The sequence below is a fragment of the Chinchilla lanigera genome, unplaced genomic scaffold (assembly GCF_000276665.1).
Source record: "Chinchilla lanigera isolate Chin_1 unplaced genomic scaffold, ChiLan1.0 scaffold00002, whole genome shotgun sequence".
Lineage (NCBI taxonomy): Eukaryota > Metazoa > Chordata > Mammalia > Rodentia > Chinchillidae > Chinchilla > Chinchilla lanigera.
In genome coordinates, this window is record NW_004955403.1 from 52,744,180 (window position 1) to 52,758,527 (window position 14,348).

General features: G+C 49.5%; 1 protein-coding gene across 1 annotated transcript; it reads left to right on the forward strand.

Moving 5' to 3' along the window:
* Positions 1-1,061: 1,061 nt before the first annotated feature.
* LOC102026064 (L-threonine 3-dehydrogenase, mitochondrial-like) lies at positions 1,062-9,717 on the forward strand (the record flags this gene model as incomplete). Its single annotated transcript, XM_013514503.1, is given in 9 exon segments — positions 1,062-1,261; positions 3,397-3,439; positions 4,026-4,096; positions 5,240-5,389; positions 5,489-5,661; positions 6,593-6,683; positions 7,658-7,927; positions 8,491-8,680; positions 9,493-9,717. Coding segments are annotated over 8 exon segments (1,107 nt in total). The 3' UTR covers positions 8,631-8,680; positions 9,493-9,717.
* Positions 9,718-14,348: the final 4,631 nt, after the last annotated feature.

Genomic DNA, 14,348 nt, shown 5'->3' on the forward strand with positions numbered 1-14,348 from the left:
GAGTTTATTGTAAAGTAGATGAACAAAAGTGTTACTCTTCAAAGGCATCTGCCCTGAGTGTGGATTTGGATATGTTTTCATGCACACAGAATTACTCCTGGACAGAGAAGGAGGGTAACAGTGATGCTTGTCAACTTTTTATAGAGAAATTACTTCAGAATTTCAGAATGTCTTCCTGTCCTTTTAGATGGTCAGCGTCTCCTCAGGGGCTTTCATCACGTAAGGAATTTAAGAAAGAACATTTGAGGAAGACAAGTTCTTAATTTAAACCAGGTTTCAATCCAAGGCAAGAGGGTATCAGAAGAACAGCCCCTTCCCTGCTGTGGTTGGGCTGTCGGATATGGCAGTCCGCATACAAATGCACTGTCCTTGTTCTGGAGTTAGATGGCTGGCGGGTGTCAGAAGGAAGTGCATGGTGTATGACCTTAAGCTGTCATTGCGCTCTGTGCAGTCCCTTTGGGTCTGAGACTAACAAACGATTCCAAACGAGTTTACATTGAGGTCTGTCTGTCTTTTGGGGGTTTTTTTAGGGGTGGATGTTTGAGACAAGGCCTCACTGTGTAGCCCCAGTTGGCCTCAGACTCTAGGTGATCCTCCTGCCTCGGCTTACTAAGTGCTGGGATCACAGGCATGGACAACCTTGCCCGGCTTTGAAGTCCTTCGCTGGCGATGTGTGCTTCTTTGGACACACTTCTTGCGCTTGTCCCTCAGACCTGCTAATGTCCACCTAAGAAATTCTACCTATATGTCTGCTAATGTTTGTCAGTCACCCCCCGTTGCATTAGATCCCTGTTGGTGTCAGCATTGTGCAGGTCTCTTCCGAATCTCATTGGCCCTTCATGTGCCTGGCTGCGTGAGTGCCATCTCATCCCTTTGTCACCAGGCCAGGCCACAGTAGGCACGGGACTGGCTTCCCGCCAGCCAACTCAGCATACCTTTAGTGGGATTCCCAAGCCAACGCTGCTCCTCCGCTGACAGCTGTAGTGTTAATTTCAGCACAAGAGGTCGTTTCCAGGAGCTGAAGAGATTACCTGGCTAACTCTGCTTTTTTTTTTTTTCAGGGTATCTGAGAAGCAGACACGAGTTGTCAGGATGCTGAGCCCCGTGGTGGGTGGCACAGTGCGAACACTGGCCTGCAGCAGCTGGACCTCTGTCCTCCCGGTCCGGTTTCGAAGCGCCTCTCGTCTGCAGAGCCCGGCAGAGGCCCGTTTCCACTCTGCCTCTGCCTCAGAAGCTGGCTGTCCCCGGGTCTTGATTACAGGTTGGTTTCTTCCACTTTCTTTCCCATTTGTGGCTTGAGTGCAGCTTTCTTTGTTACTTCTGAGTGACTTCCTTTGGTTTTGAACATGCGACGTGCCACCAGAACCTCCCCAGGACACCTGTCCCCTCAGCAGGTAAGGCCAGCCAGAGCAGCTGGGCCACATGGCTTCCAGGCTGGACTTGGTGACTGTGGTGGGTGTGGTCAAGGCTTTGGCCCTTGTCCGTGAGGCCTGACAGAGCTGCTGCCCTTTCTTCATTCATTCGCAGAGGCCTCTCCCAGCATCCGCTCTCTCTAGAACAGTGCAGAGCCCAGACCTGCCCTCTGCACTGTTGCTGGCACTTGGTTTCCCTCACGAGATTTTTGCTGTTGCCTGGAGGGGCCTGGGAATCCAGGGCCCCGAATGCTCATACGCGGACCGGCCAGGGAGCAGAGGCTCGGGGACAGGAGGGAAGGGCCAGGAATCCAGACGTTGCTTCCGGACCCACACGGATCTTTCCATTGCCACGCTCCTCAGCTGAGCCCGGAGTCACTCGTCCCAGACTGTTAGTGCAGTATGTTGGGACAGAGATGCTAAGCGAGCACCTGCCCAGCAAGTGCGTCACTGTGGAGCTCACTGTCACCGGATGGACTCCTAGTTCCGCCTTGTTTTGAATGGTGGCCCCTGGCTCTGTCCCTAAAGGCTGTGCGATGTCACTTGCAGAGCACTTCCTGCCAGCTCTAGCCACTGCTCACTGATGGACATGTTTTATCTCTTCCTGCTCTGCCTGGTTTTCTTCTTTGGCTTAGCCTCACTGTGCTCACTCCTGCCTCCTCCAGGGGGCATCCCCAGGTGCCTGGTGTGAAGTCCCATGGGGATGGATGCCCAGGGAAATGCCATCACATGACAGTCACAGCCCTCCTCCCCCATGTGCTCCCTGCCTCTGGCTTTCCTGTTTCCATTGGGGCAGCTGTAAGCTCCACATCTGGAAGCTGCACCATCCCTCTTGCACTTCGTCGGTGACTCCTCACTCATGGAAGCCTCTGCCCTGTTCTCACATGACTTCCTGCTCTTTCTCCCCCTTTACCCTCCTATCCCAGCCCAGTGTGGATGGAGGTAGGATTCTCAGTGGTCCCTTCAGAGGGTTCCGCCACACTGTCCTTGGGATCCGATCCAAGGAGGTTCCTGAAACTGAGATGAGGAACCTAGTCCACCCACCCACGGAGTAGGTCTAGCAAGTTGGCGGGCTCTGCTGACTCCACTGGAGAAAAAGAATTTTTAGGATGTGTCAGTGAGAGGCTCGCAAGGGAAGGGCTTTCAGAGGAAGTTGAAAGGTGTGCGCTCAGAGATGGAGAGGACGCTTATGCTTCTCTGGCGAGGGTGCAAACCCCAGGACAAGGAGGCCCATGCCCCAGAGGGTGATGGCCCATTTTACAGGTATGGGCCTGCTTTGTTTTTCTAAGATAAGAAATTTCAACATTCTTTGGATCCTCTCCCCCGGTTCCTTTATCTTAGGATCAGGGTCCTGCTCTTTGCTTCCTCCATCAGGCCAATCTGTGGACTTGCAGGGCTCCTGAGGAGTTTTGGGTGTGCTGGTTCTGGAAGGAGAGGAGCCTGGATTTAACCAAAGGAAGCTGGAAATGGATCGCCTTGGGTGACTTGGCTCCGGAAGTCGCAGTCTTCTCACAAGTCACCACGTCCTTGTCTCCTTTCCGCCTGTCTTGCATTTCATCTCTCCTACCCCAAGACCATTTGCGTTTGGTGCTGAACCTTCTGGCACCTGCAGTGAGGAGCTCCTGCAGCAGACCGATCGCCGAGGCCGAGTTCTGGACGTGTGCTCTGCATCCTGCGCCTTTTCTCTTCTCGTGCGCCTGCTTCCCCTTGTCCCCTGCCTGCACGCCCTCATGCTGGAGGGCGCCTGTCTCTGAAATATCACCCGCATGGGTCTCTGTCTTAGCTGGGCGGGGTCATCCTGCGCTCTCAGTGCAGTGCTGTTGGCTGAGAAGAGGTGCAGGCGTCGGCCCCACACCCCCAGCCCAACCCAGGATCCTATCTAATCCCCTGCCGCGGGGAAAGAGCCCTGTTACTATGACATTCTGTGAGCCATCGCACTGGCTGGATTTGGATTAAAGTTTCACCCATTTTCCTCTTCCTCCAGGCGGTCTTGGCCAGCTGGGAGTGGGCCTTGCTAGCCTTTTGAGGTAAGAGCTTCGAGATCTTGAAATTGAAAGTCTGAGTTCCCAAGTCTGTGCGGCGCCCTTTGGCACCACGTAGCCATCTTTCTCCCTCCTCTAGCCCCTTGTCACTGGTAAGAAATCACAGCTCAATGGCTGTTTAAAACACATTTTGTTTTATCTCCTAAAACTGCTGCAGGCCTGTAGCTCAGTCCCTCTGCCAGGCCTGGTGCACTCTCTCCTTGCTAACGCAGGCAAAGTAAGGTTCTGGCCCTGGTGGCCACCAGACCTATAGTTGTTTGGGGCAAAGAGAAGAAAACTGTGTAGGATTGGAGGGAGAAGGGCGACTTAGTGAGGAGGAGGAGGAGGTAAAAACCCTCAGTACTGGGAGCAACTGGCAACACATAGAGTAGCCATAGAAGAGGAGGCTGCAGGGAGGGGGCCTGAGCACCAGCGGTTGGAGGCGCGAAGGGGGCAGGTGCCCGGGTGAGGAGGAAGGAGGGCTTGGAGGCTGACCAGAAGGAAGTCGCAGTTCCTGTTTAACAGGATTGATTTTCTAGAGCTTGTTTCATCCTCAGTGTCACCAACTTGCGCGCTCTGGCTTTCCCTTTAGGAAACGATTCGGGAAGGACAATGTGATTCTGTCAGACGTAAAGAAACCCCCCAGTCATGTCTTCTATAGTGGTAAGCCGTGTCTGTGTGGCTGGACATTGTTTCACTCTTAATTCTCAAAATGCAGTTAAAGAAGCAGCCTGTGCCGATGACAGTGTGTGCAGTGGCCCATACCCAGGCTTGAGAAACAAAGAAGTTATTGATTGTATAGAATCATCTTCCGTCTTTTTAATGCTGCTGCTGTTCAAGTGATACAAAAACAGGAGAGCTCTTTGGAACTTGAAGTTAAGTTTGAAAAAATGTATTTTATATTATTTGGAGTAATATTTTTATAATAAAGTCTTTGGTTCCTGCCTTTTGAGTTTTTGATGAACTTATGGCTTAGAACACAAGGATCAAATTCTGTGATGAGGAAAAGGAATTTTAAAAACTTGGAGAAATGAATCACGGTGTTGCATGTAAAATGAATTGTTTGTAAGCTACTGCACACACACAGAATCTCAGAATCCCTGAGGGAAACTTTCTACTGCCTCAAAAACATCTTTAAGTCGAGTGTGGTGGCGCATATCTGTAGTCCTAGCACTCTGGGAAGCTGAGGCAGGAGGATCCCAACTTTGAGCTCAGCCTGGGCAATTAGCAACTTCTCAAACCCTGTCTCAAAATAATAAATTGTAAAATGGGCTATTAATATACCTCAGTGTGAAGGCCCTGGGTTTAGTCCCAGCACTGAGAAAGTGTTACAGTGTCTCTTGGTTCTTCCGGTTGGGGGCCAGCCTTTTGCTGCTTACCCTGAGGAGGGTAACAGCTTGCCATCCGTGGGGACATGGGCATTGAACACAACTGGCTGTATCTCCAGTGTAATTCAGCATGGGGAGCTCACGACCTGCGATCCTTATGCACCCTAGTGGGTTTTTACGAAACTCCACCTCTATTCTTCTCGAATATGCACCTTTCCAGCAGCAAGATACTTGTACGTGCAGTTTGCTCCTGCCCAGGTGCTTCTCTGAGCCTCATTTTCTCATCCGTGAAATGGACGCTGGCCTGGGCACTGCCCCTGGCCTGGGCGCATTCTGCAAGGCATCGGCTGTCCTTGCCTGGGAGGTGGCTGTGGCCTGTGACTGCATCGTAAAGCGCCGTGAGTGCAGTGGCAGGACGACCATTTAGCTCCGCAAGCCCCAGCCTGTTGGCCTCTGCAGCGCCCCATCTTCCTCGCAGGCCCGTTTGTGTATGCCAACGTCCTAGACGCCCAGAACCTGTGCGAGGTCGTGGTGAACAACCGCATCACCTGGATGCTGCACTACAGCGCGGTGCTCAGCGCCGTGGGCGAGGCGAACGTGCCCCTGGCCAGAGCTGTGAACATCACCGGTGAGGGCAGGGTCCAGCTCCAGCGTGAGGGGATCACCCCCGCCTCCTGTTTGGTGGGAAGAGATTTTTCCCAGGTGTGAGAGTGTCTGTTCCTTTCAGGATTGCACAACGTTCTGGACGTTGCCAAAGAATACAATCTGCGACTGTTTATTCCCAGCACGATTGGGGCTTTTGGACCTACCTCCCCCCGGAACCGAACCCCTGATCTCAGCGTCCAGAGACCCAGGACCATCTATGGGGTGTCCAAGGTCCACACGGAGCTCATGGGGGAAGTAAGTGTCCCGCCCGAGGTTGCTGAGTGTACCGGTGTGGAGTGATTCCCAGGGTCCTAGCTCGTGCCTTTTCCCTTGGGCCCTGTAGGGCCTTCTGTGTGGGTCTCCTGCTCCTCCAGCCCAGCCTCTGGCAATGCTTCCTTACCTCACTGTGTTTGCCGAGTGGCACGCCGGTGCCAGTGGCCTTGGTTGCTTCGTGTCCCCTTTGAGTGACTCCATTCTTCCAGGCTCCTGGTTCTTCCAGTTACCTGCTTGTCATTCATGGTAACTTTACAGCTTTCTGCGGAAAACTTGGAGCATCTTTTGGGTTGGTTTTGCTTTGTGTTACTACCCTTCTGTCTCCATACCAAACTCTCCAGTGTTTCTGGTTGGTGGCCTGTTGCGGTCATTGTTCTCTGATCTCTGCCTTCCCCGCCTGCTGCGGTGCTGCAGGGCAGGAACCTGCAGTGCAGAATGCAGGACGGAGAGAAAGGTGCAGATCCCTGCTCAGGGTGGATTTTATTGTTCATGGTGACAGAGTATCATCAAGATGGTGATTCTCTGAAGAGAAAGACTTGAGTGTTTACTGAAGATTAGTGGGAAGTCTGAAATGTCATTTTCTTTAGGAGAACTTTGATGTAACTGCATCAGAAGATAGTTCAGAAGCTGGGTGCGGTGGGACACACCTTTAGTCCCTAAACTCTGGGAGGCTGAGGTAGGAGGATTGCAAGTTGGAGACCAACCTGGGCAACTTAGCAACTTAGTGAGACCCTGTTGCAAAAAACGAAAACAAGGCTGAGGATATAGCTCAGGGCAAAGGCCCTGGGTTCAACCCCTAGTTTGCCCCCAAAGCCGGGGGTGGGGTGTATTTCAGAAGAAAGGTGTTATTTCTTTGCTTTGTTCCATCAGAATTAAAAGATAATTTTTTGAGTAGATTCTCTTGTTTTCTTAGTATTACAATTACCGGTATGGACTAGATTTCCGGTGTCTGAGGTACCCTGGTGTGATTTCCGCCAACTCCCAGCCTGGAGGAGGAACAACAGGTGAGCCTTGTCTCTGAGTTCCTGCGCCTGTGACCCAGCCCTGTCACTGTCCCAAGAGGCTGCTTCGGGTGGATGAATCCGCTGTCTCTTTCCCCAGTGCCGAGCAGGTTTCTGTGCCCTCTCCCAGTGTGGATCTAGACACGCCTGGCACCCCATCGACTTACCCTGGTTCAGGGGTACATGTTGGCATTGTCCATCAGCCACCACTGTACTGGAGTCAAACGTAATACTCAGAACAAGTGTATTAAAACGCAGGAAGACCACCAAGCATAGCCTCTACCTTCAAGTACAGCCTTGTGTCTCAATCCAGAGAGAAAGCTCAATTAAAGGGAACGGTGCACTTCGTGTTTAAGAGTAGCTTAAGTCCGATGCGTTATGTTCAGCAGCCTCCACCCTGGGTTCTTCCCCTCGCGGGGTCCTGAGATGCACTAGAAAAGACGCTTGGCAGAGTCTGAGGGATTTTAAAGAGTCTTTGGTTTTGGTCACTTTGTAAAAGCTTCCCCAAGTGTGGCTTAGGGAACTGGGTGTCCTTGCCTCTCTTTTGTGGATCAAGGAGGTGACAACCACTTTCATATCAGGACAGGGACATTATTGGCCATTTCCCCCTCCTCCCTTTACAAGAGCACCGTGGGGTCTCCGGGGCTGTGGGCCAGGGACAGCGGAACAGTGGAAGCAGCAGGAGGACGGAGCACCGGCCTTGTCCCTCCAACCCCAAGACACTGAGACTCAAAATGCAGGCAGGCTGATATCCTCAGCACGTTTTCTTTTCCCCATAAAGTATCATACATGTTAACTAGTTTTTTTGTCATTTTTGAGTGTAGTAATGCTTCTTTAGAATCTTCGTTAGCTGTGTAAGACAGCGTGGATCCAACTTGCAGCAGTTGTGTCTGAATTAAGACATTGGAGAGCTGCTGCCCGCCTCCCGGGTGCACCTTCATCCTATTGCAAGGAAACCAGTCAGGATTCTCTTTCAGACTACGCCGTCCAGATTTTCCACGATGCCGTGAAGAGTGGCAAGTTCGAGTGCAACCTGAGACCCAGCACCAGGCTCCCGATGATGTACATGGACGACTGTCTCCGGGCCACCCTGCAGTTCATGGAGGCCCCGGCCGAGTCCTTCTCCATGAGAACCTACAACGTCACCGCCATGAGCTTCACCCCCGAGGAGCTGGCCCAGGAGATCGCCAAGCACGTGCCCGAGTTCTGCATCACGTACCGTGTGGACCCTGCCCGGCAGGCCATAGGTGGGTGCCCCACGGCTGGGCGCCCTCAAGCCCAACCCGAGCCTCCCTCGGCTTCCCTGCAGGCCCCGCCCCAGGACACACGGCAGGAGGCTAGTGTGCACACAGCTTTCTCCGGGCCAGCGTCACTGGAATTAGCTGTCATTGAGCTGGTGAGCCGATGCTGAGCTTGGGGAAACGGTGTCAAGTAGGTGATAGGGTTTCATTCCAGATAAGCAGATCAGGGTATTGCATCATTTAGCAGTGTAAGTGTAAAGCAAAGAAAAACTCCAGCCGTGGGTTTTCCTGTACTGTAACTGCTGCTTTGTGCCCTTCCGGGTGGAAGATTCCTACCTTCAGAATTCTGAGGTTCGCACTGTGAGAGTCACCGCCGCTGACAGCGGTCATGATCTAATCTGGTCCTGTGAGGAGGTGACTCTGTGTGGACGTGGTCATTTTGCCCCTCTCTGAGGAGCTGCCTTGTACCGTCTTGTGTGCACTTTGTACCATCAACAGGCGTATAAAAGGCCCTGGACCTTTTGCAGCTCCAGAGCCTGCAGAACCGAGCCACCTTTGTTTCTCCCCAGCTGACAGCTGGCCCACGAGCTTGGACGACAGCCTGGCCCGCAGGGACTGGGGGTGGAAGCACAACTTTGATCTTCCGGAGTTGGTGACGACGATGCTGAACTTGCATGGTTGCGACACCAGAGTTGCCCGAGCCAACTGAAGACATCAGAGGAGCAGTTCCTGGGTCCTGCACGGCCACAAGGGACAACGGTCAGGAGCCCAGGGAGCTGGTGTTCTTTGGAATGGGAGGACAGATCGGGCCGGGTGGGGGATGGTGCCAGTTTGAGGGTTAGGTGGGAGGACTTCACGCATAGTCCTTGCTTTGTGCCTGAAACACCCATGCCATGGAGGGAAGACCTAGGGCATAGTCGTGATGAGTGACCGTTTCTGGAAAGGCGAAAGCATGTGACGTGTGTACTTAATTTAAATAGCACCTGAGGGATCCGTTACTCTCTTGGCCACTGACCAAAGGTTACATTTTAAAGGCGCTGAAGGATATGTGCAGTATTCTTTACTGTCCCATCAGAACATAAAACGTGTTTGAACACGTTAATCCTTTAGTCAGCATGTTCAAGAGATTTTAATGCTGCTTCAAAAGTTACCAGCTCTCTTGTATGTTCCTGTTGTTTTTGTTTGCTGAGACAGGTTCTCCCTGTGTAGATCAGATTTGAGCTCATGATGTAGCCCACTGGCCTTGAATGCATGGCCAACACCTGCCTTAGCCTCCTGAGAGCTGGGGTTATAGTCATGCAGCACCACCCCAGCTCTCGATGTGATGTACCTGGGAAACCTAGGGTTGCGGACATGGTGTAGCAATGACGTTGCCTTCTCTTCCTGAGGTTCCCTTCCTATCAGGGCACTAAGTCGTGTCCACTAGGACCATGACTCCCTAACCTGCAATGTCAGAACTCCAGGGAGCTTGTTTTACATGTGGGGGTCTGAGCTGCACCCCTCGGCCGGACTCAGAAGGTGGGAGAACCCACCAGTCTAGACCAGCTCTGAACACTGCTTTCTTATTGCAGCCTTGCTCAGTTCTCAGACTGAGCTCGCCCCAGAGGAGCTGCTCCAAACCTTCCCACCCGACTACTGTGTAGACTCTCAGGTCACCGCTCAACTACCTCCTGAAGCCACCAGCCAGGGAAGCCTCCACCCCACAGGTCAGCGTGGCTGCCTATGATAATGGCCGTGGATTAAAAGGCATTTGTACTGTGTGCCAATGACAGTAAATAAATTGTTAGCATTTGGAACTTGGAATGCAGTGTGAGTATTTTGGAGGCATAACTAGGTTTAAGATCTACTTTGCTTAACTGGAGAACTTTAGGTCATTGCATTAGTTGGCCACCCTTAATCTCAGTCTCCCTCAAAGAAAGTCTCAGGACATGAGCAAGGTGTAGACAGATTTCCTGCCAGAGCATAACACACATGATTGGGAGTCCAACTGCCAATGGAGTCCTTGTTCTCAACAGAAAGCTCCTGAGCCTGGTGTTTACTGGCTGCATTTCTGGTTCTGAGCTCTGACCAGAATGTCCTGTTGCGGCAGGAGAATAGTACATGGTAAAACTGGCTGGGGAAGTGGGCATGACCTGTTGATGACAAAATCCCAGGACACGTGCGCAGAACAGTTCCCAAAGCCCCACATGTGGATTTCTCACGAGAGCTCAAGCAGTTTCAGATAGGACGGCCTAGACCCGATAGCAGCCTGAGGAGTGGGAGGTACAAAGCAGACAGTCAACACTGAGCCCTCGGCTACTGTGTTCTTTCACAGTAGTTCACTCTCACGCTATAGGGTGTACTTATTTTTCGTACTTTTGCTTGGCCAGCATTTGCTCTGTAGAGCATGTTTTTCTTTTCCTACCTTTACTAGATGTAAAACCTTGCTACCATTTGTGCCTGTGTTGGCCGATTCTTTGTTCAGGACAGGCAGAACCTAGAAACCACCTCTAAAAGGAGACTTAAGCACCTCAAAACCCAACACCGTCAAGCTTGGCTCACAGCATCCCAGGGCTGCTGCTCCAGTGGGTAGCACCAGACCTTTCTGAACTCCTCCATGGACCAGTTACAAAGCTCCAGAACCACATGGTCAGGTAGCCCCAGCAATGATCCCACTCTCAGTATCAAAATCTGTCTTAGTTACTCTCCTTGTCGCTGAGACACCTACAACTGTAAGGAGGAAGGGATTATTTTGGTGCACAGTCTGTAGATGTTTCAGTCCATGGTTGCTGGCTCCAAGGCAGGGCAGAGGGGGCCTGGCGGCCAGAAGCAGGGAGAGACAGATCAAGGGAGGGCTGTGATCTGCTGGTAAGTATCACACCCTCATGGTCCACTCCCCAAAACCCCTCTTAGGAGCGCATGAACCCTTGGAGGGACATCTAGATGTAAACCGTAACAGTAGGCTTTGGGATTGAAACACACACACAGACACATGTGTGGTGCTTGCCTCTGCTCTGGTGTTCTTCATCCTGAGCAAGTGCACGGTCTCCAGCGTGGATATTCTGCTGCAGTACTGTGTGGAATTGCTGTTGTATGGCTCAGGGATGCCACAAGGTCTACTGCATAAAACAAACATAGGCGGGTGTTTCCGCATTCCTTGGCCACCACTGTAATGGCTGATGATGCTACCAGGGTTGAACCAACAGCCTTTGTACTGAGATAGATCCAAGAACTTTTTACTTTGAGATAAGGTCCTACTAAGCCACTAAACTGCCCAGGTTGGGCTTAAATCCAGGGTGCTGGATTATAGGTATGGACCATCATGCCTGGGATTTTCTTTGGCTTTTTTTCCTTCACCTCCTCTTCCCCTCCTCTACCTCCCTCCTCCTCTTCCTAAAAGGTAGGGCCTGGCCATGTTGCCCAGGCTGACCTTAAACTCCTGTCTCAGTCTCCAAGGAGCTGTGATGAAAGGCAGTGCCACTACACCTCACTATTAATAGTATTTTGCAATTTATGTAAGGACAGATCACTAATTTGCTACTGTGTATTATGATGAGGGACTGAATGTTTTTAAAAACTCTTTTCATAACTTTTTATTGAATCCCAGCACTCTGGGAGGCTGAGGCAAAAGGATTGGAAGATCAAGCCCAGCCTGAGCAACTTAGTGACTTCGTGACACCCTGCCTCAAAATAAAAATTGTAAAAAGGTCTGCGGATGTGGCTCAGTACAAAGACCAGGAGGTCAATCCTCAGGACCACTCCCTGAAAAAAGTTTCTATTAAGAATTGAAACAATTTATAAGACACAAAATATAAATCGTCTTCCTCTCTAAATCCAATCAACCAGTGAAGTTAACAATATAATGTGCTTCCTGACTTTTTCCTCCTGTACTTATACAACCTAGGATTAAAAGGTCAAACCTTTTATTTCTTTTTCATTATGAAGGTGGGACTAAGGCAACACTGCCTAGTTTTGGAAGAGACACACTTGTTTGCAAATTAGTATAATAGTGTTTTAAAATATTCTTTAGTTTTCCCAACTGTGGTAAAAGTAATTTAAGCTGGGCGTGGTGGGTGCACACTTGTAATCCCAGCACTTGGCAGGCTAAGGCAGGAGGATTGTTGCGAGTTCGAGACCAGCCTGGTCTACAAAGTGAGCTCAAGGCCAGCCTGAACTGCATAGCAAGACCCTGTCTCAAAAAAACAAATAAACAAAAAAACAAGTAACTTAAATGTAGTTTCAATATTTGCTTCTTAAAAATAGCTGCATCACCCCATAAATAGAATATTTATTTTATAAATAGAATATTTATAGAATATTTATATAGAATATTTATTTTATAGAATAGAATATTTATTTTATAAACAGAATATTGTAATTAGTCATTTCAGAAACATAAAATTAATGGATCATAGGGCATAAACACTTATTTACATAGTCAAATTCCTATTCAGAAAGACATTAATTTATGATGACATTCTCTTCTGTTATCAAGACTTTCCAATATATATTTACCACACTATTGTTTACTTTCGATTTGCTTTTTAAAAAAGTTTTAGAAATACAAATTTCACCCATGAGAGAGTATACCTGCTTTAATATCACACTAAGATGAATTGGTCATTTTTGAAAATAGAATTGTCCCATATCAATCTTTACAGCCTTTGGGCCCTGGATGCCTGACTATCGGGTGGCTGAGTGAGACAGACAGCCCTTTGCCTTCCAATGTGAAAGTCTCCAAAAAAATCACCCAATTTAAATGTGTAACTTTTAGGATAGATTTTTTTTTTATTTTTGTTTTTTTTTTTGTTTGTTTGTTTTTTCTCTGGTACTGGGAACCGAACTCACGACCTTGCGCTTGCCAGGCAGGCGCTTTTGCCACTGAGCTAAATCCCCAGCCCCTAGATTTTTTTTTTTTAAAGTAGGTGAATCCTCTACAAACTATGAGCCAAAATAAACCTCTTCTCTTTTAATTTATGAGTGTCAGGTCTTTTGTCCCAGCAACAGGAAAGTGACTAAGAGACTTTGGTACCAGGAGTGAGGTTGTTGCTGTGACTACCTGAACATGTAGTTCAGAAGCCGTTGGAATTGGCTTGTGGGAGGAGTTTGGATAGTGTGGAAAAGCCAGCTGAAGAAGCAGCCCTACAGTGATGTGAGCCAAGCTTGATGAGAGAGTCTTGTCAGAGTTCAAGACCAGAATGCTGGTAGAAATGCAGATAGAAAAGACCAGGGTCAGGAGGTTTCATTTGGGAGGGACTCCATTGACAGTTGGATTCCAGAACACATGTGTTATGCTCTGGCAAAAAAATGTGTCCATGTTTTGCTTATGTTCTGAAACTGCAAGAGGCTGAGATTAAGGGTGATGAACTAAATCAGTTTGATGGAGAAAATTTCAAGGCTGCTGATCATTCAGGTAGAGGCATGGCTTCTTTGGGGGCTTCTAGAGTCAAGTGCAAACAGCCCAGCTAAATGAGTTAAAAAAATTGAGTTTGGTCAGAAAGGAAGCTCCAGTAAATTTGGGGCCAGTAAAGTTGCAACAAAGAAGAACTTGGTTGCTAAAATGATTAACATTAAAATGAAGCCAAATACTTTCTATCTGGACAATACAAAGCATGCTTTGAGGGCATGGAAGGGATCAGAAAGACCCCACCCTTCACAGACTGTAGGGTGGAAAAGTAAAAGACTTGGCTTTGGGAAGAGAGCCCCAGGGTACCCTGCTCTATAATAGGGGCAGCCTAGAAAATGTGAATTGATTCCTTAGGATTCAGCTTACCATGCTCAGCCATCCAGGCACTCAGAGGCCTCTGCAACCACCAGCAAGTCAGCTGGTGGCAGACCTTGATTTCATCCATATGATGCTGATTTTACAGGCATGCACAATGCAAGAGTTGTGGGGTCAGGGAGGCTTCCACCCGGATTTCAGAGGAAGGCCTGGGAGGCCTGGCAGTGTATGCCTGAAAGGACAGTATGTGAAGCTGTGAGTATGAAGCTGAAAGTGCAGTGGAAACCCCAGAAGGTTGGACAAGCCAGGAATGAGAATCACCTGAAGAAAGCTGCAAGGAGTGAGTAAAGTTAGCTCAAGAGCGAAACCACTAGGATACAACCACTGCCATTGCTGTAGGGACTGGACTGTCCAAGCTGTTTGGAGCTTACATCTCACATGGGTGCTGGACATGGAATTTCAGGATTGAATGCTTACCCTGCTGGATTCTGGTCTTGCTTTGATTTCTTTATTCCTTTTGGAATGGGAAGGTTTACCTGATAGCTTTGTATGTTGGAGATGTTTAACTTTCTTTTAATTTTTACAGGGGTTCACGGCTAAGAGTTTGCCTTAAACCTGAGAGGAAACTTTGAGCTTGGACTTCTCAGCAATGCTGAAACTGTTAGGATTTGGCAACTCTTAGGGATGGAATAAATGATTTTGCATAAAGGGATGCATGTGAGCCTT